At 36.8% G+C, this 24,707-nt stretch overlaps 1 protein-coding gene across 5 annotated transcripts in view; it reads left to right on the top strand.

Annotated features, from left to right (window-relative positions):
- The window catches only part of FANCI (FA complementation group I), a 66,498-nt gene continuing 41,791 nt past the window's right edge, over window positions 1–24,707 (top strand). For 2 of the 5 annotated variants that reach the window (XM_070478358.1, XM_020909365.2), the window contains exons 1-10: window positions 1–118; window positions 2,751–2,853; window positions 8,168–8,240; window positions 16,654–16,784; window positions 17,208–17,364; window positions 17,445–17,502; window positions 18,970–19,011; window positions 19,338–19,461; window positions 19,874–19,959; window positions 21,510–21,636. In XM_070478358.1, coding sequence (XP_070334459.1) covers window positions 2,770–2,853; window positions 8,168–8,240; window positions 16,654–16,784; window positions 17,208–17,364; window positions 17,445–17,502; window positions 18,970–19,011; window positions 19,338–19,461; window positions 19,874–19,959; window positions 21,510–21,636 — 882 coding nt within the window. In that variant the 5' untranslated portion in view covers window positions 1–118; window positions 2,751–2,769. Of the gene's footprint in view, window positions 211–2,750; window positions 2,854–8,167; window positions 8,241–16,653; window positions 16,785–17,207; window positions 17,365–17,444; window positions 17,503–17,895; window positions 17,999–18,969; window positions 19,012–19,337; window positions 19,462–19,873; window positions 19,960–21,509; window positions 21,637–24,707 lie in introns of those variants that run through there. The other 3 variants (XM_020909367.2, XM_020909366.2, XM_020909369.2) reach the window with 3 other exon arrangements.

Here is a 24,707-nt window from a genome sequence, read left to right as displayed (position 1 = left end):
CCCGTTGCTCAGGGTAACGGAAGGACGGAAACTGCCGGTTGAGCGGGTTTTTTGGAATTCCGTGGCTGCGTTGAGGTGGAGGTGACCGGCTAGAGGAGCTTCGCGCGCTGCAGGGGAGGTGGGACTCAGCTCCCGGGAGGTAACGGGTCTGGGAGGACAGGACGGCACCCCTTCCGAATGGCGTTCTGGCGTTTTCCTTGGCCCGAAAGAGTCAGTGTGCCCTGGTGTCTCCGGTTGCGGCCTTTAGCTTTTCTCGCTCCTTGGGCGGCCTACAGTTGGCCCTCTCGTTAAATTCTCCTTCAGCGTTCAGCTCCTCCGTCTGAGACATTTCTCTAAACCCGTTTCGCCTTTGTAGCTCGGTCACAGCGCACATCCCCAGCTGCCTCGTTTTATAGTTTCTCTGTGTTTACTTCTCGCTCTCCGAGAAGCCCGGGTGCTAAACCCGCGGCGTCTCCCTTCCGCGGTGCCTCACTAACCTCAGGGCCTCTTGACAAGGAGTCTGCTATCCGCACAAGGACTTAACAGCCACCTATCTGTGTGCTACTCAATTCTGGTCTTAGGACTAATTTAGCAAATGTACCTGCTGAAATAGAAGGAGTTCAGCATCTTCCCTTTAGGGTTGGACGTCTCTTTTGGTCAGTATGCCTTTTCTGAATCCTCTACTACCACTCAGCCCCTAACAGAGGGGCTAATCGTAGGTAAGAGTCCCCAGTAGTGGGTAAAAGCATGGGTTTTGGAGTCTGGAGTTGGACAGACTTAGGTTTCAGTTCTACTTCTGCAACTTACTAGCCTTCTAACTGTGGGGGACGTTCCTTAATTTCACTGAATCCCAAAAGATCTTCATCTGAATTGGGAGTAATAGCACCAGTCAGAGGACTGGTGTGAGGATCAGTATCATTTTTCCCACAAATACTTATTGGGCACCTATTACGAGCCAGGTACTGTGCTAAGTCTTGGAGATTCAGTGATAAACAAAACCAGAGATGGCCTGCTGCCCTCCTGGAGTTTGTGATGGAGTGGGAGATGTAGTTCTTAATCTAATAAGTGTAATGTTAAAAGTGTGGTGATGGTGAGAGATTACAGTTGCCTTGAAAGAATGTAATAGGGGAGTGTTTAGACTGAGCTTGTAAAGGAGTGTGGCATTGAGCTGAGACCTGAAGGATTTTTAGGAATTAACAATAAAAAGATTGGTGGGCAGGGGATGAAAGAAGGGGTATTTATTTTTATATAAGTTCCAGACAGAAAATCATGTGAAATTGTCTGTGGCAGGAGGAACTTGGGGGTTTGAAGGACTCAGCAGTTCAGTGTAGCTGGCATATAGAGTGATGAAAGAGAATTAGCATGGACCAGACCTTTATATCCTGACGTCAGGATTTTGGACTAATAATGGAAAGCCACCAAATCGTTTTTAAGATGAGGATGAGTCACAAATCTGGTTTGTTGTTTCAAAGACATATTAGCTGCTGTGTGGGGAATGAGTTAGGAAGCTGTGTAGTAGTTCTGGTGAGAGATGATGGTGACTTTGGAATAATGTGGCAGTAGTGGATTTCAGAAGTAGACTTGAGAGATGTTTGGGGACACAGGACTTGGTAGTGGCTGTGGAGGATGAAGGTGAAGTGGTTAAGAATGTTGCCCAGGTTTCTTGTTTCAACAGCTGGGTGGATGATGGTATAATTTAGGGAGATTGAAAACATCAGGAAATACAGGAAGGGGTTTTCTTTCCACCAGTCTGCGTTGCCCTCTTCTCGTAATACTCCCATAGCTACTCACTACTCACTAAAGCCTATCTGTGTAATGTGCTTCCACTTCACCCTTTCCTTTGCACTCTCCAGAGTCAGCCACCAACATCAGCTTTTGTCACTACTGCTGAAAATAGCTCCCAGTAGCCTCTTAGCCTATGCTTTTCTTTGTTATTCCCTCCCTACTTTAATCTGCGCATTGATGCCATATTTAGTTTCTCAAACACCGATTCAGTCTTGTCAGATTCTCTTTTACTCCAGAACATTTTGTCACTGTTACTTACAGGATAAAGTCTAACTTCCTTAATTCGACATTTAAGATCTTGCACAGTTTATCCCCACCCTTTTACTAGCCTTCCTTCTCCCTGCTCCCCTAGTTGAACTCTCTACCTCAGGCTACGTACTCATTTTCCCCAAGTAAATTTTTCGGGGAATTTTTTATGAATGCCTTTGTTGACAATACTTTCCTTCCCAATAATGTACCATGTGGTTCTGGTGACTATCTAAATTTAATCTTTACATTCCAGTTCAAGGTTTCCTTTGCTGGGAAGCCTGCTTGATGTTTGAGCACACATTTATTTCTTAGCCTTGTTAACTTCTCATTTATTTTTATACCATTTAATTGGTATAAATGCATTTGCAGTGCTATTGCTTTATTCATTTATTGTGTATGTGTAGATAATAGTATATATTTGCAATATTGTTAAATGACAGCTTTGTTCTAGGTAGCATAATGGGTAGATACTAAAAAAAAAGAAAATGTGAACAATTGAATTATGAGACCACTTGATTAGACTACAGCTTTCTAATAAGGAAATTCCAGGGGATTCTCCAGATTCTTTGGTTTGGCTAAGAATCACCTACTCCTACAGTTGGTAGTCCTTAGCCTGTTGAGTACCCATTGTGTACATAACATGTTTGAAATACTCAGTTAACAAGTAGAGAAGGGAAAAAATCAAATTTGTTTACTTTTGGTAGTTTCATCCAGCTCTTGACATTTTTCCTTTTCAGTTCCTTGCTGTGTGCAACAATGGACCAGAAAATTTTATCTCTAGCAGCAGAAAAAACAGCAGACGGCCTACAGGAATTTCTTCAAACCCTGAAAGAAGATGATGTGAGTATTGGGAAGCAAGTTCTGCCAAAAGCAGATGCCAGGCATGATGACAGATGCAAGGGACATGTTAGAATTAATTCTGCCACTTCATCTATCGCCCACTCTCCTTAGAAGACAAGGGTTTATTTGATAACAATTCATAGATGTAAAGAAATGGGGGAGAGGAAGAGACATGGACTACTTAAGGCCATTTCTGTACATTTATACAACTGTATAATTTCTTGGGAACATACAGTTTAATGAAATCGACCCAGTTTGAGATGGAGTGCTTAAACAGATCAATTTTCATAAAAGAAAAAAAGTTAGCAGTTCAACAAAAATACCAGGCCCAGACAGTTTTGCAGGAGGCTTCTACCAAACCTTTAGAGATCAGAGATAAGAGCTAGATAGTCCCAATGCTACACAAGTTGTTTTAGAGCATATATATTACATAATGTATGTACATACATAAGGAAAGCTTCCAAGTGCTTTTTATAAAATATAACATTGATGTCCTAAACCTGATAAAGACAGCTTGAAGGGGCTTCCATTGGTGAAATGTGAACATCAAAATAATCAAATTCAGTTATGAATTATAAACCACTGAAATATAAAGAAATCCGTGAGTCCATATTGATAATAAAAATAAATAAATGGTGAGAAAGGTTCTTGCTTACCATAAAGTTAGAAAATCATCATTTGTCAACAATCATGATCAACATTGGATCAGGCAGAAGCAGCAGTGGATGCTAAATCCAGGGAGAAGTTTTTTGAACTTTTTATTTTGAACTGATTTTAGACTTACAGAAAAGTTGTAAAAATAGTAGAGTTTCCATATAGTTCTCTCCCCAGTGTTAACATCTTACATAATAATTTCAGTAAAATTTTACGAACCAGGAAGTTAATATTTGTACAACACCTTCAGTGAGACTAAAGACTATTTGAACCCTACCTGGTAGTTTTTTCACTGATACCCGATTTTTTAATGTTCCAGAATCCTACTCAGGATCCTACACTGCACTTAATTGTTATTTTCCCCTGATTTTCTGCAATCTGCAACTGCTCCTCAGTCTTTCTCTGTCTTTTGAGAACACTGAAGAGTTTTGATCCATTATTTTGCTGATTGTCTGATGTGTCTCATGATTGGACTCAGGACATGCATCCTTAGCAAAAAGACCACAGAAATGGCTCCATGCCTTTTCACTGTGTGTCATATCACTGGGCTTGTGATATGTCATACCTGGTGATGCTGACTTTGAGAACCTGATATCAGAGGTTGCTGCTGGGCTTTTTCATTATACAAGAGAAAGTTAGATGAGGAGCACGATATTTGCATAGTCTTAAAGTTTCTTCCACAAACTGCATACTGCTTGCAAAGGGAGGGAAAAAAAAATTATAAAGTGGGAAAATAAGGCAACACATTTGACTGGGTGATCAGATTCATACTACCAGTGAAGGACAGATGGTATCACATGCCTCCAGGTGTGATACTCCAAGAAGGACACAGTATCACTTGTATTCTGTCCAAGAATGCATAAACTCAGTCTAATCATGAGGAAGCATCAGACAACAGAAAATGAGCACTGTCCTGTCTTATAAAAATCTATTTTGAAACAAAAAAAATCTATTTTGATGGTGCCATTAACTTGGTAGTTCCAGTCTGTCCACTAAAAGAAAAAATTTTAAGCTTTCCAACGTAACAAGGATACTTAATCTTACTTGGAGCTTTTCTGGTGCCTCAGACGGTAAAGAATCTGCCTGCAATGCAGGAGACCTGGATTCAGTCTCTCGGTGGGGAAGATCCCCTGGAGCTGGGAATGGCTAACCCACTCTAATATTCTTGCCTAAGGGAATCCCATGGACAGAAGACCCTGACGGGCTGCAGTCCATGGGGTCGCAAAGGGTCGGACATGACTGAGTGACTAATACACACTTAGTTTACTTTTGCATTTTAAAATGTAGTAAAAAGGTAACAGAATAAGGTCAAAAAACTAAGACCGCAGATCATGTAACTAGAGGGAGGAAGACAAAATAGGAGTAGAGGACAGAAGGAGTGGAAGAGAGCTAACATTTGTTGAGAGCCTGCTGTGCACTAGACCTGTACAGGGTCCTCTACCTGCCATCTAGTGTAGTCCTTCTAACAGTGCTTTGAGGCAGGAAGTAGACACACATAACAGAGGTTAAATAACTTGATGTTATAAAGCTAATATATGACAAAGCGAGGATTCATATCTGGGTCTTCTGATTCTGGGGCCAGTTTTTTTCCCTGTATGCCACTTTGCCTTCTCTTAAAACTGAATTTTTTCAAGAAGAGTCAGGGTTTCTCAGCCTTGGCACTGTGTGTATTTTAAAGTGGATAATTCTTTATTGAGGGAGGTTGTCCTATGCATTGTAGGTTGTTTAATAGCATCCCTGGCCTACACCCATTAGGTGACAGCACCCTTCCAGTTATAACAACTAAAAATGTCTCCAGACTTTGCCCTGTATACCCTGCCTGGGGTGGGGGTGAAGGGGTAACCCCTGGTTGGGAACCTCTCCTCTAAGGGTTATGTCAAGGGCTATTGGAGGTTCCAGGCAGAGCAGTCAGTTATTTCCTTGTTAAGTATTTAAGAAGGGAGAGATGAACTCCAGTCAGAAAGAGCAGGCACATGTAGAAGAGATCAAATTCAGTATTTTATTGGTTTTGGCCTCTGTGATAGTCCTTTGTCTGGATATTATCAACCTTATCTCAGTTTTTGCTGGCTGCTGCTGCTTAATCACTGAATGTTTGTGCTTTTTTCATCTTTACATTTTCTCCCTGGATGATCTTACATGTTCCCATTGACCTCTTTCCTCTGAGCTCTACTTTGGCATATCCAGTTATCAACTTGACATTACCACTTGGATATCTTAGGAATAGTAGTTCTGAGCCCCACATCAGATCTGCTAAATCAGAAACTGCAAGTGGAAGTCTCTGTTTTAACAATCCCTCTGAAAGATTTAGATGCTTGCTTAATCCCAAATTTTCACCATGTCAGTAAATGGTGTCACCATCTACCCAGTTAGTTGCTTAAGCCAGAAAATTTGAATTCTGCTTGATTTCTCTTTTTCCTTTATCACCACAGCCATTTCACTTCTAAATCATGAGGAAATCTGTCTTTGTCTTAGTCCATTCAGGCTGCTATAACAAAATACAGTAGACTGGGTGACTTATAACAATTATTTCTCATAGTTCTGGAGACCAAAAGTCCTGGATGATGGTTCCAGTGTGGTCAAGTGAGCGCCCCCTTCTGGGTTTCAGGCTTCTTATTGTACCTTCATATGGTAGAAGGAACCTGGGAGCTCTGTGGGATCTCTCATAAGAGCCCTAATCCCATTTGTGGAGTTCTGTCCTTATACCTATTCACCTCGCAGAGTCTCCACATCCAGATACCATTATAATGGGTCTGAAGAGTCCAACACATGAATTTTGGGGGACATAATCATTCAGACCATGGTAAAGTCCTCCTGATCAAGCTCTCAAATATATCTTCAGTATACCGATTTTCAAATTAAGATGGGGTTATATCCCAATAAACCCATTTTAAGGTGAAAATATTATACATTGAAAAATACTGTAAACCAGAAATGCATTTAATACACCTGCCAAACTTCGTAGCCTACCCTTACTTTCAGTGTGTGAAGAATACTTGCATTAGTCTTCAGTTGGGAAAAATCGTCCAACAGCCTGTTTTTTAATAAAGTCTTGAATATCTCATGTAATTTACTGAATACTATTCTGAAAGTGAAATACTGAATGGTTGCATGGGTGCAGAGTGGTTGTATGTGTATTTGTTGTTTATCCTTGTGATCCCAAAGCTGATCACTAGCCCAGGAAAGGATAAAAATTTGAAATATAATACCTACTGAATGTATATCACTTTTGCACCACTGTAAAGTTGAAAAATCATCAGTTCATCCATTGTTTTAAGTTGGGGACCATCTGTACTTCATCTTACAAAGTAATTACAAACTGCAGTAGCTACTGTTTTTACAGTTCTGAGGACTGGAAGTCCAGAATCACAGTGTTGACATTGTTGGTTCCTACTAGGGCTGTGATTATCCATTTCATGCCGCTTGCCTAGCTTCTGGTCGATTGCTGACAGTCTTTGACATTCCTGGCCTTGTGTCACCTACACATGGTCTCTGCCTTCATCTTCACATAGCATTCTTGCTGTGTATGTGTTTCTGTCCCAAGTTTGCCATTCTTCTAAGGACATTAGTCATATTGGATTAGGGCCTACCCATATGACCTCACCTTAACTAATTACACCTACAATGACCCTGTTTCCAAATAAAATCACATTCTGAGGTGCTGGGGATTAGAACTTAAGCATGAATTTTGGAGGGGAACACAGTTCAACTCATGACTTCTCTGATTACATCAGTGTAGGCCATTATCTCTCTCTCGATCACTGTAGCAATCTCCTAACATATTTCTATTTCACTCTTAAACCCTTCCACAGTGTATTTTCTACCACAGTAGGGAGACTGATTTTTTTTAAACATCTATCATGTCCCTCTCTTCTCTTTAGTTACTTCTATTGCACTTAGACAAAAATCTGAACTTCCTTCCATGGCCTACAAGATTCTTATCATCTGATTCTCTTGAAATTCATCTTGTGCCACTCTTCCTTACTACTTTTCATCCAAATTGGTCTTTTAAATTTTTTTTTTCAGGCCATCCAACTTGCCAGACTCCTTGCTCCTTCAGGACCTTTGCGTGTAACAATACCTTCATCTGAAGTGTCTTCCTTTTCCCACTTTGCATAACCAGCTTTTTCTCATCCTCTAATTCTCTATATGGAGATGTCCTCCGCCTCAGAGAAGCTTTCTCCCTGACTCTTCTAGCTGAAGTTGCCTCCCTTTTCTCAATTATTGTCTATTTCAGTCTTTTCAACCATTTCTTTTTCTGATTTTTTTTCCTGTTATCCTTTTTCTCTGTCCTACTGTAAACTGAGTCAGACTGTCATGTCTGTCTTGTTCATTCTTGTATACCTAATGCCGAGGAAAAAGAAATTTTTCAAAGAGTATTTGTTGAATGCGTGTATATCCCCAAGAACATAGCTCAATACCTAGTGCTGATTAAATATTTAATAAATGTTTGTAGAATGAACGTATGAATAAATTTCATCTTGACGGCCCAGTATCATCTTGCGATCCACCCTGCTATAATGTGAATACATGTTATTTTTGATTCCTGGATTTTCTGAAAGATATGATCCTGACAGATGAGCGTTTTTCATATTGGGAGTTTAGGTCATTCAAATAGGGAAATTGTTGCCAGACTTGTACCTTTTCCTCTCTTTTTTTGTAGCTGACTGACCTCCTTCAGAATCAGGCAGTGAAAGGAAAAACTGCCGGAGCACTGCTGAAAGCCATCTTCAAAGGTAATAATAATGCCACTTCTCTCTCTGGGTTCACTGGTATGTTTGTTTACTGTTGGCTCCTATTGCTATTTTTCGTATTGCTTGACACCCCACTGAAACTTTTCTGTTTTGGGGATTTTACAGAATCAATAGCACTATCTTGTGGACTTAAATAATTCTTCTAAGGCAGGTAGAAGTGGCTATCTGAGATTGTATTGCTAGTTTTGGAACCTGTAAAGGAGGTACTTCATAAAATACGGTTTGGTTTACTTGTGCTTTTAAGCTTGTGGAGAACGGCAATATTTAATACTTAATCTGTATTTAACAAGAGGCTTGGGAGCTCTGAGTTACCGAAATGGAATATCTTAGTTGACTTATTTAGAGATGCTTAATTCCCAGTGGGGCATATTTGTTTCCGTATCTTGAACAAGGGCCACTTTTATATTGTTGCAGATTGTAACTCACAGTCATTTTGTAAATTGTAGTAGAAATAAAATTCTATAAGCACAAATTAAAAGTGGCTTTAGACCCTTAGCAGGTTATTTTAATTTGGTTTATTTTTCTTACCCCCTCAAGTAATTGGGCCTTGCCTTGCAAGGGTTCAAAAACACATATTTAAAATTTAGAAACTTTTTAAATGACTGTTTTGTAGAAATATCAGAGACCAGGAAGTAATGGAGACTCAGGAGCTGCTGCCTATGTATACTAAGCGAAAGTAATAAGAGTAAAACTGGGAACAGATCATCATGGCTCCCACTTCTGTAACTAACCTTATTTTTACCTTATTTAAAATCATAGATTTGGAAATCCTAGTTTCAAAGTAGCATGATTATTGAGTATTTATGGAAACTGCCTCGTAACTATTTTAATCCTATTAAATCAGTTCTGTAAAGGACCAATAGTTAGCTAATGATGACGTTTTAAAAAATTGATATAATCCATGTACTAAAAAATTCACCCTTTTAAAGTATACATTATTTTATTGAGATGTAATTGACATAATAAAATTCACCCACTTAAAATATCAATTTAGTGGCTTTTAATATATTCACCAAGATGCACACCTGTCACAATTTTTGAGTATTTTTATTATCCCTGAAAGAAACTTTACATTCCTTAGCTGTCACCTTCCTAAATTCCTGATTGACTCCAGCCCTAAGAAACCACTTATCTGTTTTCTGTCTATACATTTGCCTATTTTGGCTATTTCATAAAAGTGGGATCATACTATATGTGTCCTTTGTGACTGGCTTCTTTTACTTCCCGTAAGGTTACTAAGATTCACCCATGTTGTAGCCTGTATCAGTATGTCATTTCTTTTTATTTGTTGAATAATATTCCATTATCTGAATAGATCATACTCTTCCATTCATGAATGGGTGGACATTTAGGTTATCTACACTTTTTAGCAATTACGAATACTGCCACAAATTTTGGTATAAACACATTTTCATTTCTGTTTGGTAAATATTTAAGAGTAGAATTGCTAGGTCATATCGGACACGACTGAAGCAACTTAGCAGCAGCAGCAGCAGCAGCAGTGTGGTGACTCTATGTTTAAGTGTTTGAGGACTGATGAGCTGTTTTCCAAAGCTGCTACATCATGTTTCCATCAGTATTGAATAAGGATTCCCATTTCCCACATCCTTTGTCAACACTTGTTGTTGTCTTTTTCATTCTATCCACCCTGGTGAGTGTGAAGTGGTATCTAATTGTGGGTTTGATTTGCATTTCGTTGACGGCTAATGATATTGAATATCTCTTCTTGTGCTTACTGACCAATTTGTATGTCTTTGGAGAAATCTGTGTTCAAATTATTTGACCTTTTAAAAATTGGATTGTCTTTTTATTACTGAGTTGTAGTATTTAAATATTCTAGATACAAGTCCCTTATTAGATGTATGAATCAATCACAGTTTTTCTTCCATTTTAGGTTCTTTTCATTTTTTTAATGTATCTTTTGATGCATGAAGCTTTAAATTTTGATGTCTACTTAATTTTTTGTAGCTTTTGCTTTTGGATTTTTATCTAAAAGGTCATTGCTTAATCCAAAGTTACAAAGATTTATACCTATGTTTTCTTCTCAAGATTATAATCTTAGCTTTTACATTTATAAATTTGACCCATTTTTGAGTTAATTTTTGTATATGGTGTGAGGTAGGAGTCCAGCTTCATTTTTCCCCATTTTTTTCCTTCTTTTTAAAAAAATATTTATTTATTTATCTGGCTGTGCTATGTCTTGGTTGCAGCATATGGGATCTAGTTCCATAACCAGGGATTGAACCTAGGCCGCCTGCATTGGGAGCACAGAGTCTTAGCCACTGGACCACCAGGGAAATCTCTTTCCCCATTTTCAATATTACCTTTATTGAGAATCAATTGCCCATAAATACTAGGGTTTATTTTTGGACTCAGTTGTATTCCCTTGATCTACATGTCTCCTTGTGTCATCACCACACTGTCTTGATTAGAACAACTTTGTGGTAAGCTTTAAAATTGCGGTGGCGATTTCTTAAAAAACTGGAAATAGAACTGCCATATGACCCAGCAATACCACTTCTGGGCATACACACCGAGGAAACCAGATCTGAAAGAGACACGTGCACCCCAATGTTCATCGCAGCACTGTTTCTAATAGCCAGGACATGGAAGCAACCTAGATGCCCATCAGCAGATGAATGAATAAGGAAGCTGTGGTACATATACACCATGGAATATTACTCAGCTGTTAAAAAGAATTCATTTGAATCAGTTCTAATGAGATGGATGAAACTGGAGCCCATTATACAGAGTGAAATAAGCCAGAAAGATAAAGAACATTACAGCATACTAACACATATATATGGAATTTAGTAAGATGGTAATGATAATCCTATATGCAAAACAGAAAAAGAGACACAGATGTACAAAACAGACTTTTGGACTCTGTGGGAGAAGGCGAGGGTGGGATGTTTTGAGAGAACAGCATCGAAACATGTATATTATCTATAGTGAAACGGATCACCAGCCCAGGTTGGATGCATGAGACAAGTGCTCCGGCCTGGTGCATTGGGAAGACCCAGAAGGATTGGGTAGAGAGGGAGGTGGGAAGGGGGATCAGGATGGGGAATACTTGTAAATCCATGGCTGATTCATGTCAATGTATGACAAAACCCACTACAATATTGTAAACTAATTAGCCTCCAACTAATAAAAATAAATGAAAAAAAAAATTGCAAAGTGTGAATCCTCCACTGTTTTTTTTTTAGAAGTAGTTTGGATATTCTGGGTCTCTTGAGTTCTCATATGAATTTTAAGATTAGCTTGTCAATTTCTGCAAAAATGGAAACTGGGTTTTTGATAGGGATTATGTTGAATCTATCTGTGGAAAGTATTGCTATCTTTATATGTCTTCCACTAATAAATATGGTATATCTTTCCATTTACTTAGGTTCTTTTGCATTTCTTTCAACAATATTTTGTACTTTTCAGAGTATAAGTGTTGCACTACTTTTATTAAATTTATTCTTAAGTATTCTTTGGATGTGATTGTAAATGAGATTGTTTTCTTAATTTAATCTTCTCATTGTTCACTGTTAGTATATAGAAACACAGTAGATGAGTATATCGATCTCATATCTTGCAACCTTCCTGTACTTGTTTATTAGTTCTAATAGTTTCTTTTTTTTGGATCCCTTATAAACAAAATTATGTCATCTTCAAATAGATTACTTCTTTCTCAATCTAGATGCCTTTTATTATTTTTCTAACCTAGTGACCTCAGTTGGAACCTCCAGTACAATATTGAATAGAAATGCTGAGAGTGAACATCCTTGTTTTTCTCCTGATTTCAGGGGGAAATCTTTCAGTTTTTTATTAGTAAGTATGATGTTAGCTGTGGGTTTTTTATGGATGCCCTTTATCAGGTTAAGGAGTTTTCCTTCTCTTCCTAGTTTTTTGAGTGTTTTTTTAAAATCATGAAACAGTACTGAAATTTTCAAATGCTTTCTCTGTATCTGCTGAGGTGACCATGTGACTTTTATCCTTTATTCTATTTACGTGGTATATGAAATTGATTTTTATACATTGAACCAGTATTGTGTTATTGGGTTAAATCCAGTTTGGTTAGAGAGTACAATCTTTGTTTTATATTGCTGAATTTAGGTTGCTAATATTTTGTTGAGGATTTTTGCATCTGCAGTCACAAGGAATATCATTCATAGTTTTCTAGAATGTCTTTGTCTGGTTTTGGTATAAAGATAATATTGACCTCATAGACATCAGTTTGGAAATGTTACCTCTCTTCTGTTTTTTGGAAGAGTTGCTGTTAATTCTTTAAATGTTTGGTGAATTTACCAGTAAAAGCCATTTGGTTCTGGACTTTTCTTTGTAGAAGAGGTTTTATTGCTAATTCAGTCTCTATTTATAAGTCTGTTCTGGTTTTCTGTTATTTTTTTAGTTGATTTTGATACTTTGTGTCTTTATAGCAATTTATTAATTTCATATGTTTATTGTATTACTTTATTTTTTTTTATATCTGCAAGATTGGTAGTAATGCCACTCTCATTCCTGATTTAGTAATTTGATTCTTCTCCATTTTTTTTCTTGGTCAGTCTGAAGATTTTTCAATTTTGTTTATCTTTTCAAAGAAAAAGATTTGGTTTCCTTGATTTTTATTCTTCTATTCTCTCTTTCATTTTTGACTGATTTTATTTTTATATTCTTTTCGCTTGGTTTAAGTTTCATCTCTTTATATTCCTTATGGTAGAAGCTTGAGTTATTGATTTGAGATCTTTTTTAATATAGGTATTTACAGCTATAAGTTTCGTTATAAGTTCTACTTTAGCTATATCCAATCACTTTTGGAGTGCATTTTTTTCTCCCCCATTCATCTCAAGATATTTTTCTCTATTTTCCTGCTGACTTCACTCAGTGATGATTTTTTTTTTCATGGTTCCTTAGTTTGTTTATTTTTTTTCATTTATTTTTATTAGTTGGAGGCTAATTACTTCACAACATTTCAGTGGGTTTTGTCATACATTGACATGAATCAGCCATGGAGTTGCATGTATTCCCCATCCCGATCCCTCCTCCCACCTCCCTCTCCACCCGATTCCTCTGGGTCTTCCCAATGCACCAGACCCGAGCACTTGTCTCATGCATCCAACCTGGGCTGGTGATCTGTTTCACTGTAGATAATATACATGTTTCGATGCTGTTCTCTCGAAACATCCCACCCTCGCCTTCTCCCACAGAGTCCAAAAGTCTGTTTTGTACATCTGTGTCTCTTTTTCTGTTTTGCATATAGGGTTATCATTACCATCTTACTAAATTCCATATATATGTGTTAGTATGCTGTAATGTTCTTTATCTTTCTGGCTTATTTCACTCTGTATAATGGGCTCCAGTTTCATCCATCTCATTAGAACTGATTCAAATGAATTCTTTTTAACAGCTGAGTAATATTCCATGGTGTATATGTACCACAGCTTCCTTATTCATTCGTCTGCTGATGGGCATCTAGGTTGCTTCCATGTCCTGGCTATTAGAAACAGTGCTGCGATGAACATTGGGGTGCACGTGTCTCTTTCAGATCTGGTTTCCTCGGTGTGTATGCCCAGAAGTGGTATTGCTGGGTCATATGGCAGTTCTATTTCCAGTTTTTTAAGAAATCTCCACACTGTTCTCCATAGAGGCTGTACTAGTTTGCATTCCCACCAACAGTGTAAGAGGGTTCCCTTTTCTCCACACCCTCTCCAGCATTTATTGCTTGTAGACTTGTGGATAGCAGCCATCCTGACTGGCGTGTAATGGTACCTCATTGTGGTTTTGATTTGCATTTCTCTGATAATGAGTGATGTTGAGCATCTTTTCATGTGTTTGTTAGCCATCTGTATGTCTTCCTTGGAGAAATGTCTGTTTAGTTCTTTGGCCCATTTTTTGATTGGGTCATTTATTTTTCTGGAATTGAGCTTCAGGAGTTGCTTGTATATTTTTGAGATTAATCCTTTGTCTGTTGCTTCATTTGCTATTATTTTCTCCCAATCTGAGGGCTGTCTTTTAGTTTCCTTTGTTGTGCAAAAGCTTTTAAGTTTCATTAGGAACCATTTTTTTATTTTTGCTTTTATTTCCAATATTCTGGGAGGTGGGTCATAGAGGATCCTGCTGTGATTTATGTCAGAGAGGGTTTTGCCTATGTTTTCCTCTAGGAGTTTTATAGTTTCTGATCTTACATTTAGATCTTTAATCCATTTTGAGTTTATTTTTGTGTATGGTGTTAGAAAGTGTTCTAGTTTCATTCTTTTACAAGTGGTTGACCTGTTTTCCCAGCACCGCTTGTTAAAGAGGTTGTCTTTTTTCCATTGTATATCCTTGCCTCCTTTGTCGAAGATAAGGTGTCCATAGGTTCGTGGATTTATCTCTGGGCTTTCTGTTCTGTTCCATTGATCTATATTTCTGTCTTTGTGCCAGTACCATACTGTCTTGATGACTGTGGCTTTGTAGTAGAGTCTGAAGTCAGGCAGGTTGATTCCTCCAGTTCCATTGCTTCTTTCTCAAGATTACTTTGGCTATTTGAGGTTTTTTGTATTTCCATACAAATTGTGAAATTATTTGTTCTAGTTCTGTGAAAAATACCATTGGTAGCTTGATAGGGATTGCATTGAATCTATAGATTGCCTTGGGTAGAATAGCCATTTTGACAATATTGATTCTTTCAATCCATGAACACGGTATGTTTCTCCATCTGTTTGTGTCCTCTTTGATTTCTTTCGTCAGTGTTTTATAGTTTTCTATGTATAGGTCTTCTGTTTCTTTAGGTAGATATACTCCTAAGTATTTTATTCTTTTTGTTGCAATGGTGAATGGTATTGATTCCTTAATTTCTCTTTCTGTTTTTTCATTGTTAGTGTATAGGAATGCAAGGGGTTTCTGTGTGTTAATTTTATATCCTGCCACTTTACTGTATTCATTGATTAGCTCTAGTAATTTTCTGGTAGAGTCTTTAGGGTTTTCTATGTAGAGGATCATGTCATCTGCAAACAGAGAGAGTTTCACTTCTTTTCCTATCTGGATTCCTTTTACTTCTTTTTCTGCTCTGATTGCTGTGGCCAAAACTTCCAACCCAACAGGTAAAGGAACATGAAAAATGCCCACCAAGTCAAACAAAAGAGGAGGAGATAGGGAATCTACCTGAAAAAGAATTTAGAATAATGATAATAAAAATGATCCAAAATCTTGAAAACAAAATGGAGTTACAGATAAATAGCCTGGAGACAAAGATTGAAAAGATGCAAGAAATGTTTAATAAAGACCTAGAAGAAATAAAAAGAGTCGATTAAAAATGAATAATGCAATAAATGAGATCAAAAACACTCTGGAGGGAACCAAGAGTAGAATAACGGAGACAGAAGATAGGATAAGTGAGGTAGAAGATAAAATGGTGGAAATAAATGAAGCAGAGAGGAAAAAAGAATCAAAAGAAATGAGGACAACCTCAGGGACCTCTGGGACAATGTGAAACGCCCCAACATTCGAATCATAGGAGTCCCAGAAGAAGAAGACAAAAAGAAAGGCCATGAGAAAATACTCGAGATAATAGCTGAAAACGTCCCTAAAATGGGGAAGGAAATAGCCACCCAAGTCCAAGAAACCCAGAGAGTCCCAAACAGGATAAACCCAAGGTGAAACACCCCAAGACACGTATTAATCAAATTAACAAAGATCAAACACAAAGAACAAATATTAAAAACAGTAAAGGAGAAACAACAAATAACACACAAAGGGATTCCCATAAGGATAACTGCTTATCTATCAATAGAAACCCTCCAGACCAGAAGGGAATGGCAGGACATACTTAAAGTAATGAAAGAGAATAACCTACAACCCAGATTACTGTACCCAGCAAGGGTCTCATTCAGATATGTAGGAGAATTCAAAAGCTTTACAGACAAGCAAAAGCTGAGAGAATTCAGCACCACCAAACCAGCTTTTCAACAAATGCTAAAGGATCTTCTCTAGACAAGAAATGCAGAAAGGTTGTATAAACGTGAACCCAAAACAACAAAGTAAATGGCAATGGGACCACACCTATCAATAATTACCTTAAGTGATGATGTTTTGAAGTAAAGTATGTTACTTAATTTGGGTTACTGGATCCCAGAAAAGCTTTAAGAAATACTAGAAGGTGTTCCTTCTGCACTATAAAATTATTTTAAAAATTAATGGCATGGATGGAAGTGTGCAGAAAAGGTGGTATTTCAGTTTTCTGTCTAAATTAAAAGACTTTTTCAAAGCTCCTAAATATTGCTGTTCTAAGTACCATAGTAATAAGTATTTTGATAATTCTGTTTCTATATTCAACTGCAAAGCTGTTTGTTATTTCTGTTTGCCTTTCAACTTTGTAAGACTTATTCGTTTTTTCTTTGTTTCTGTACTACCTGTTTAAAACAATAAGGTTTACCCTGTTCTGAGGAAGCTGGAGCTCTTAAGAGACTTAAGATATACAGTTGTTGTATCCAGTTGTTGGAATCAGGGGATTTACAGAAAGAAGTAGCATCTGAAATCATAGGATTGCTAATGCTGGAGGTGAGATGGAAAACAAAAACTTCTTTGGTTTTGGTTGGATTTGGAGCAGGGTTTGTAATTTGTTGAGGGAGGGAAAACGTAAATGTCCCACCATAGTTCCTACTTATAAGTAAGAACTACCGTTCTAAAATAAAATAGCCCATGAATGAGCCATAAACCACCTAGATGTTTATAATTGGTTTCCGGTATCGTGGACGTGTGTCTCTTTCAAGAGCTGGAATATTTAAGAACATTAGGGAACTGATAGAAGACCCTGACCTTTTGAAATCCTTTACCAAAGCAGAATGATTCCCTGAATCACTTTTAGAACCAGTTTTGGGCTTCAATGCCAGTTCTATCAACTCTGCAAAAGACGGTTTCTTAGAAAGAGGTACCAAACATCTAGATATCTGCTTAATGTTTTTTAATCCTGTGAACTTTTAGGTTCACCGTTTTCCAGGACAGTTATTGGTTGAATTAGCCAATGAGTTTGTTGGTGCTATCAATGAAGGCAAGCTAACAAATGGAAAATCTCTGGAGCTGTTACCCATCATTCTCACTGTCCTTGGTACCAAAAAGGAAAATCTGACTTATGGAAAAGGTAGTTTTTCTTCCAGTTTTAGTGGCTTTTTCTCTCTTCACTTAATTGGATTTATTCTTCAGTGTATTTTGCATTTCTAGGTGAACTAAGTGGGGAAGACTGTAAGAAGCAGTTGATTAACACCCTCTGTTCTGGCAGGTAAGTCCTTAATAATATGAAGAACCTTTCTCAGGACTACAAGTCACCAAAAAAAGGAATACCATTATTTTGGAAATTTATATCACTGAAGTTTTAGTCCATTTTTTTGTTTATGATTTACTACTATAAAACCGTTTAGTCCGAGATCAGTTTTTGAGAGAGGTTATTTGCTGAATTCTTTGTTCTAACATTATACATGTAGTCTCTACTTACTTAACTGTCCATCTTAACACAGCAATTTAGCCCTATAGTATTATTTGGAGTCCCAGGGTCTTCAAGGCTAGAAAGTCATCTTGCCACTATCTTTTATTTTTTTTGGGGGGGTGGGTGATATATAGTGATATTTTTAATTCTTTAAACCTGATATTTATATCTTTAAATCTGAAATACTAGTGTCTACACTAAGGAAAAACTGCATTGTATAAGAAAGTCTTCATACATGAACATTTCAACACAGAAATTTGTGACTAACTTAAGGATACAATAATGGAGATATGTAAGTTGTGGTATGTAAGCTATGAAAGAGCCACTCCATGTATTTATACCCATTAAAAATGAAATATATAAAGACATATAGCAAAGATGAAAGATCTTCGTGTATATATGTATATAGTAAGAAATCCTTAATATGTATCTTTATATGTATATATATATAGTCTGAAATGAATAGAATACTAAGTTACATAATACTGTTATTATACTTCAGTGTATTGAAAGGAACTAGATTATCTAAACCAGAGATAACTGCTTTCATGGTTCATAAGGTCTCTTACGGAAATGATTTTAAGCATGTATCAGCTCATGTATGTTTATCCATTTATTAGTTCTTAATTACACAAAAGTTTATTCATTCCACATTGTAATATACCTTTCATTTTTCATTTAACACATATGTTCATGTCAGCATATACTACCTTACATCATTCTTTTTAATAGTTCCATAGTATTCTAATATTTGGCTAATCTCTAATTGTTAGATTATTTAGTTTTTGCCAATAAATAATATTGGCTATTTGGTTTTTTGCTATTATAAAAGATGTTGCTAAAAAAAAAAAAAGATGTTGCTGTTAACATTCTTTTATGTCTGGGTGACCTTTTATAAGCATGTACATGGGATATATTCCTAATAGTAAGCTGGCTGGCTCTTTGGTTATGTGCACGTTTAAAGTCGATAAGTGGTGTTGCCAACTTGTCTTCCCAGAAGGATTATATCAGTAGATGTTCCCCAAAATAGTATGTGAAGTGTTTGTTTACCAAAATCTCACTAGCATTGAATGTCATCAAGCTGTTCAGTAGGTTAAAAGTGGTTATTTCATTGTTTTAAATGTCATTTCTTTGATCTTGTTTCCCAGTGGCAGCAAATCAAACTTAAAAGGGCCCTGATTCTTTTCTTCCTTGCTAATTTTACAAAGTAACATGTAAATAAATTAAAACAACACAAACTTTTTTTTTTTCATTTTTAATCAGATGGGATCATCAGTATGTAATCCGACTCACCTCTATGTTCAAGTAAGTATCATCATTCCCTTTTCTTTTTAATCCTGCTGTGAGAACTTACTTGCTAGAAGTTGAAATGTAGTAAGCTCAAAAACCACTGTTCCTGAGTAAGAGTATTGGTACCTCTGTTTTCTGTTGCAAGATTTCCCCCCACCCTTTTTTGCTTTAACTTCTTATTTAAAGTATAACTTTATGATGTTTTTTTCCAAGATAACTTTGCTGAGGTAAGGTTATTGGTTTCCTTTAAGGTTCTCTATCTGAGAAAAATCAAAAGAGGCAATTAACAATATTCTGATATCTCCCAAATTAGTCTCACCTTTAGAATCTTTGATCCACAGGGCTGTCCCTCTGACTGCAGAAGAGGTGGAATATGTGGTGGAAAAAGTGTTGAAAGTGTTCTCCAAATTGAATCTTCAAGAAATACCACCCTTGGTCTATCAGCTTCTGGTTCTCTCCTCAAAGGTATAAATAAAATATTTTTTTAAACTCTGGTGTAATGACCAATTAGTACCATTTAGCTTATTCATACTCTTTATTTTATGTACTAGGACATAGAAGCTTTCATTTCACATATGATGATTTGATCTACTAAAAATGTCATGGTCCTCAGCCAGAGTGAATGTGTATTATCTCTGGTCTCGTGTGTGTGGTAGGAAGAGGGGTGAAGAGCTCTGAAAGGGTGGATTGTAGGCCCCTTAGAGTCTGATATTAAGATGTATTTCAAACTCAGTTTCAAAAAGTGTTTTTATGAAAGTGTTCTATAAATTCTTAGTGTGAGTCTAGCTTATAATTTATTTAAATTCATACTTGAAAATTCTTTAAGCTGAAAAGTACTTTAACTTGCCCTTATTTATTTCGTTTTATTCTTTTTCAGGGAAGCCGGAAGAGGGTCTTGGCAGGAATCATAGCTTTCTTCAACAAGCTAGATCAGCAACGCAGTGAGGAACAAAGTGGTGATGAGTGAGTCAAAGAGTATAGAAATAAAGTCATTATTCCAAATTCATCATCTCATTATCTAACTCTTCAGTCCCTACCTTCCCCTTAGTATAGAATTTCCCTAGTTCCCTTAGCTGCTCAGTAATAAAATTAAAAAATAGTGTAGTCTCAACTCTTTTATTTTAATCTTTCCTGGAAAACAGCAATAATGACTCTGTAGTTACAAACTTCAAAGGCGTTTATTAAGTGTTTATTCTGTGTCAGAAGCTATTGGACCTGGGCCAGTGATGAACCAGTCAAAGTTCCTGCTTTCATGGAGAAATTTTAATGAGAAGAGAAAAGAAAGGAAATGACAAGAAAAGTATTAGAGTGGAAAGTGCTATGCATATGTTTCAAGTGGATGACGTGACAGTGACAGTGTAGCTACGTTAGGTTGAGTGGTCAGGGAAACCTCTGAGAAGTTGCTGTGTTAACTGAAGCCTGAAGGATAAGAGCCATAATATGTAGATCAAGGAAAAGAACATTCTTAGTGGAACAGTTAGTCCAAAGGCAGGACACAGCACGGTATGGCTGGAAAAGAGTTTTTGAAGCAGATATTTGTAGAATGCTTGCTATGTGCCAAGTACTGTTCTTAGCACTTTAAACTTCACAGCAACTCCATTTTGTCTCTATTTTATGCTTGGAGAAACCAAGGCACAGAGAAATTAAGGGATTTCCTGGGGTTATATAGCCATAAATTGCTGGATTTGCAATTTGAATGCATGCAATTTGTCTGCAGAATTTGTGCTTTTAATCCTATCTCAGTCTGCTAACCTGGAATAACTGTTATTTTACTTGAGCAGTTGATGAGAAGTTGTTCTTGTGTACTGAGTTAGGCAAGACTGACAGAATAGCAGATTTAGAGGAGAATAAGCTCAGTTTTTACCATGTAAGTTTGAGATATGTATTAGTATCTTATATGAAGGTGCTGAGCAGGCAGTCTGGAGTTTCAGGAAGAGGTTGGGACCAGAGATACAGATTGGAAGGGACTGAAGCCTGCAGGCTCTTTAGGGTCACCTGGGGAAGTTGTGAAAAGAGAAAAGGAACCCAAGATTGAAATCTCAGGCATTCTACCACTTGAAGGATGAGCCAGCACAAATAATTTGAGGCCAGTGACAGTGCCCCAGGAGCTAAGAGAACATGTTTCCAGAAAAGAGAGGGGTCAACTGTGTCAGATCTACTGAGGCTTTAATTAAGATGAAACTTGATTATTGATTTTGACAATGTAGAGGTCGTTTGTAGCCTTTGTAAGGATAATCAAATAGCATTGAAAGGGAGGTTAAGGAGGGCACAGAAGCCTAATTGAATTGGATTTAACTGGGGAGAGGTAAACAAGTGGAAATAATGACCATAGACAGTTCATTCAAGAAGTTTTATGAAAAGGAGCAGAGAATAAGACAGTAGATTTTGTACTTTCTGCCTGCCTCCAGTGATCCTGTTAGTTCAGCCTAAGTTTTTCTATTCGTTCATGTGAGCAAATGCACCGTTGTCTCTTGGTCAAGCTATAGCTCAAACCTTTCTGTTGAATCTTTTAGGTACTTGGATCTTGTCACTGTACCATTGGATGAACTTCGTCACGTGGAAGGCACCATTATTCTACACATTGTGTTTGCCATCAAGTTGGATTTTGAGCTAGGCAGAGAACTACTGAGACACTTAAAGGTAGTAACCAGACTCTTAAGGTGATCCAGGATCTCTTCATGAAATAAGGACATTTGAACTCAAGCCTCTTTTTATTCTGTTTAATGACAGGAAACCAATACATAGAAATACTATAGAATGACCCTGGGTCTAGAGGGTCTCTTTTTTAACTTTGAAAGTGGAAGATACATGATACCACTACATTCTTAAGCAAGTCTCATTTTAAAACCACACCTTAAGTATTCTAGTGTTTTTTGTTTGTTTGTTTTTTTAAAGATGAAGACTGTTCTGTAGGAAACTCAAAATTTAGCCTTAGCTCCATTATTATATGAACTACACTCTTGACCTGTTTCCTTATTTGCAAATTGGGGAAATTGTCTCTTAGTAAATCATGGAGTTCTCATAGTAAATCATGGAGTTTTGTGAAGCTAAGTCATTTTTAAATATTTGTAAAGTATTAAGATAAAAACTAGAAATGTTTTGAACTCTTTAAGTATTTTGCTATATTGACCTTATCTCAACTCTCTCAAGTATATTTTTTCTGAACTATTTAAAGGAAGAAATGTTGACACTTCAGTGCCTGAATATGTCCACATGTGTCTCGTAAGAATAACGATTAATACCTTTTTATTGAATTTTTTAAGAATCTTGCCCAGTTTTCTTGTGTCTCACATTGTCAGATTTGTCTTATTGTCTCCCCATGATTAGATTCAAGTTAAACATTTTTGGTGAGAATGTGTCACAAGTGCTGTTGTATTTTTTCTCTTGTTGGAGTCAGCGAACTTTCTCTGAAGGACCAGATAAACTATTTCAGGCTCTGCAGATGATATGGTCTCTGTCACCGCTACACTACTCTTGTAGCAAGACAGCTGGAGACAACACATGAATGAATGAGTGTGGCTGTGGGCCAGTGAAACTATATGGGCACTGAGTTTTAATTTTATTTAATTTTCATGTGTTACGGAATACTATTAACTCCCTTGACTTTTTTCCCCTCAACAATTAAAAATGTGAAAAGCAGTCTTAGCTTATGGGCTGTATAAAAATAGGTGGTGAGCTAGATTTGTCCCAGAGGCTTTATTTTGCTATCACTATTCTATTGCATCACATCAAAAGGCTGATAGTATCAGGCAATCATAGCCAAATCATTTGATTAAGACAAGGACCAGCAGTTTTCTTCACTTGCAAAGATATATGTTTCCCTTTGTAATTAGAAAGTAATCCATGGGGTCATAATTTGAGACATGTGAAAATCCTTTCCTCAGCAACCTTTGACACAGTGGATTTTGGTTTCCCATCTATTAATGATTCTTGTCCTAAATCAGTAATTATACTGGGAGTTGCAAAATAGTAGAATTAAAATCAGAAGTTTTTATTGGTCATTCCTTCTAGTTGGTTTTCTGTGAAAAGAGCCCCACACCTCCATTTTTTTGAATATTGTTATGCAAACATGAACCTTTTAAAATTCCATGTACTCATAAACAGTACCCAAAATGATCCATATTTGGCCATTTGGATCCCTGAGGTTGGCTTATGTGTCCTTCTGACATGACCCCGTTAGTCTTTGAGCACTTCCATGGCATAAGCTATCCAAGACACACCTGTACTTTCCTTATCGCATCTGATTTCTCCAAGGAGCCTCAGGTCCCTTTTGTAGGAGAAGATATTTAAAGACAAATGTGAAAAATAACCTTTAAAGCTCCTTTATCTTCTCTGTGTCTATTTACTTTTTTTTTATTTAGGTTGCTAGTAACTGTTCTTTTCAAAGAACCAGCTTTATATTTGTTTACTGTTTTATTTTTGTTTGTTGGTTTTCTGTTTTATTCATCTTTGATTTCTTTTTTTCTTTCATTGTCTGCCTTTTCTTTTAGGGCTCAAAAACCTATTTTTTAACTTTATTGAGTTACAATTTATGTAATGTAGAATACACTCATTTTAAGGTATAATTCAGTGATTTTTCATAAGTTTACCTAGTTGTGCAACAACCATCATCATACTTCAGTTTTGGAACATTTTCATCACTTTGTAAGATCCTTCATGCCTGTTTCTATAGATTTACCTTTCCCAGACATTTCATATAAATGAAATAATTTAATATATAATCTTTTGTGTATAACTTCTTTCATTAAGCATAATTTTTCAAGGTTTTTATCCATGTTATAGCATTTATCAGTATTTCATTCTTTTTTGTTGTTGAATAGTCTTCCACTATGTGTGTGTGTGTCTCCATTGACTAGATGTCCACCAGTTGATGACATTCCAGTTGTTTTTACTTTTTGGCTATTATGAATAATGCTGCTGTGAACATCCAAATGCACGTCTTTGTGTCAGCATATATGTTTTCATTTCTCTTGATAGATACCTACCAGTAGAATTTCTGGGTTTTGTAATACATTTATGTTTATATTTTAAAGAAACTACCAAACTGTCCTCCAAAGTGGCTACAACATTTTACATAGCCACAGCACTGTAGGAGGACTCCTTTTTTCCCACATCGTGGCCAATATCTGTTGCTGTCTGTTTTTTTATACCTATTCTAATAGCTATAAAACAGCTTATTGGCCGTTCTGATATCTTTGGTGTTGCAGAGTCAGACATGACCTAGCAGCTGAACAGCAACAACAGTGATATCTTTGATGAAATGTCTATTCGAATCTTTCACCCATCTTTTGATTGCATGACTTACATAGTTTTAAGATTTCTTTGCATATTATGGGTACAAGTCCTTTATCATGTATGTAATTAGCAAATATTTTTTTCAGTCTGTGGCTTGTTTCTTAATGGTGTTTCCTTTGAAGCACCAGAGTTTTGATTTTTAATGAGGCCCAGTTTATCAGTTTTTTACTTAACATAAATTATATTTTTGGCATTGTATCTGAGAAATCTTTAATCCAAAGTCTTGAAAATTTTCTGCTGTGTTTTCTTTTAAAGTTTTTATAGGCTTTTTTGGGGGGATCATACTGTATTATGTGGGATCTGAGTTCCCTAACCAGAAATTGAACCTGCACTCCCCGAGTTGGAAACTGCAGGACTGCCAGGGAAGTCCCAAAAGTTTTATAGTTTCAGCTCTTAGGTTTAGGTTTCTGATCCAC

This window comes from Odocoileus virginianus, chromosome 16 (assembly GCF_023699985.2).
Source record: "Odocoileus virginianus isolate 20LAN1187 ecotype Illinois chromosome 16, Ovbor_1.2, whole genome shotgun sequence".
Taxonomy (NCBI): domain Eukaryota; kingdom Metazoa; phylum Chordata; class Mammalia; order Artiodactyla; family Cervidae; genus Odocoileus; species Odocoileus virginianus.
This window is presented reverse-complemented; position numbering and strand designations above follow the sequence as displayed.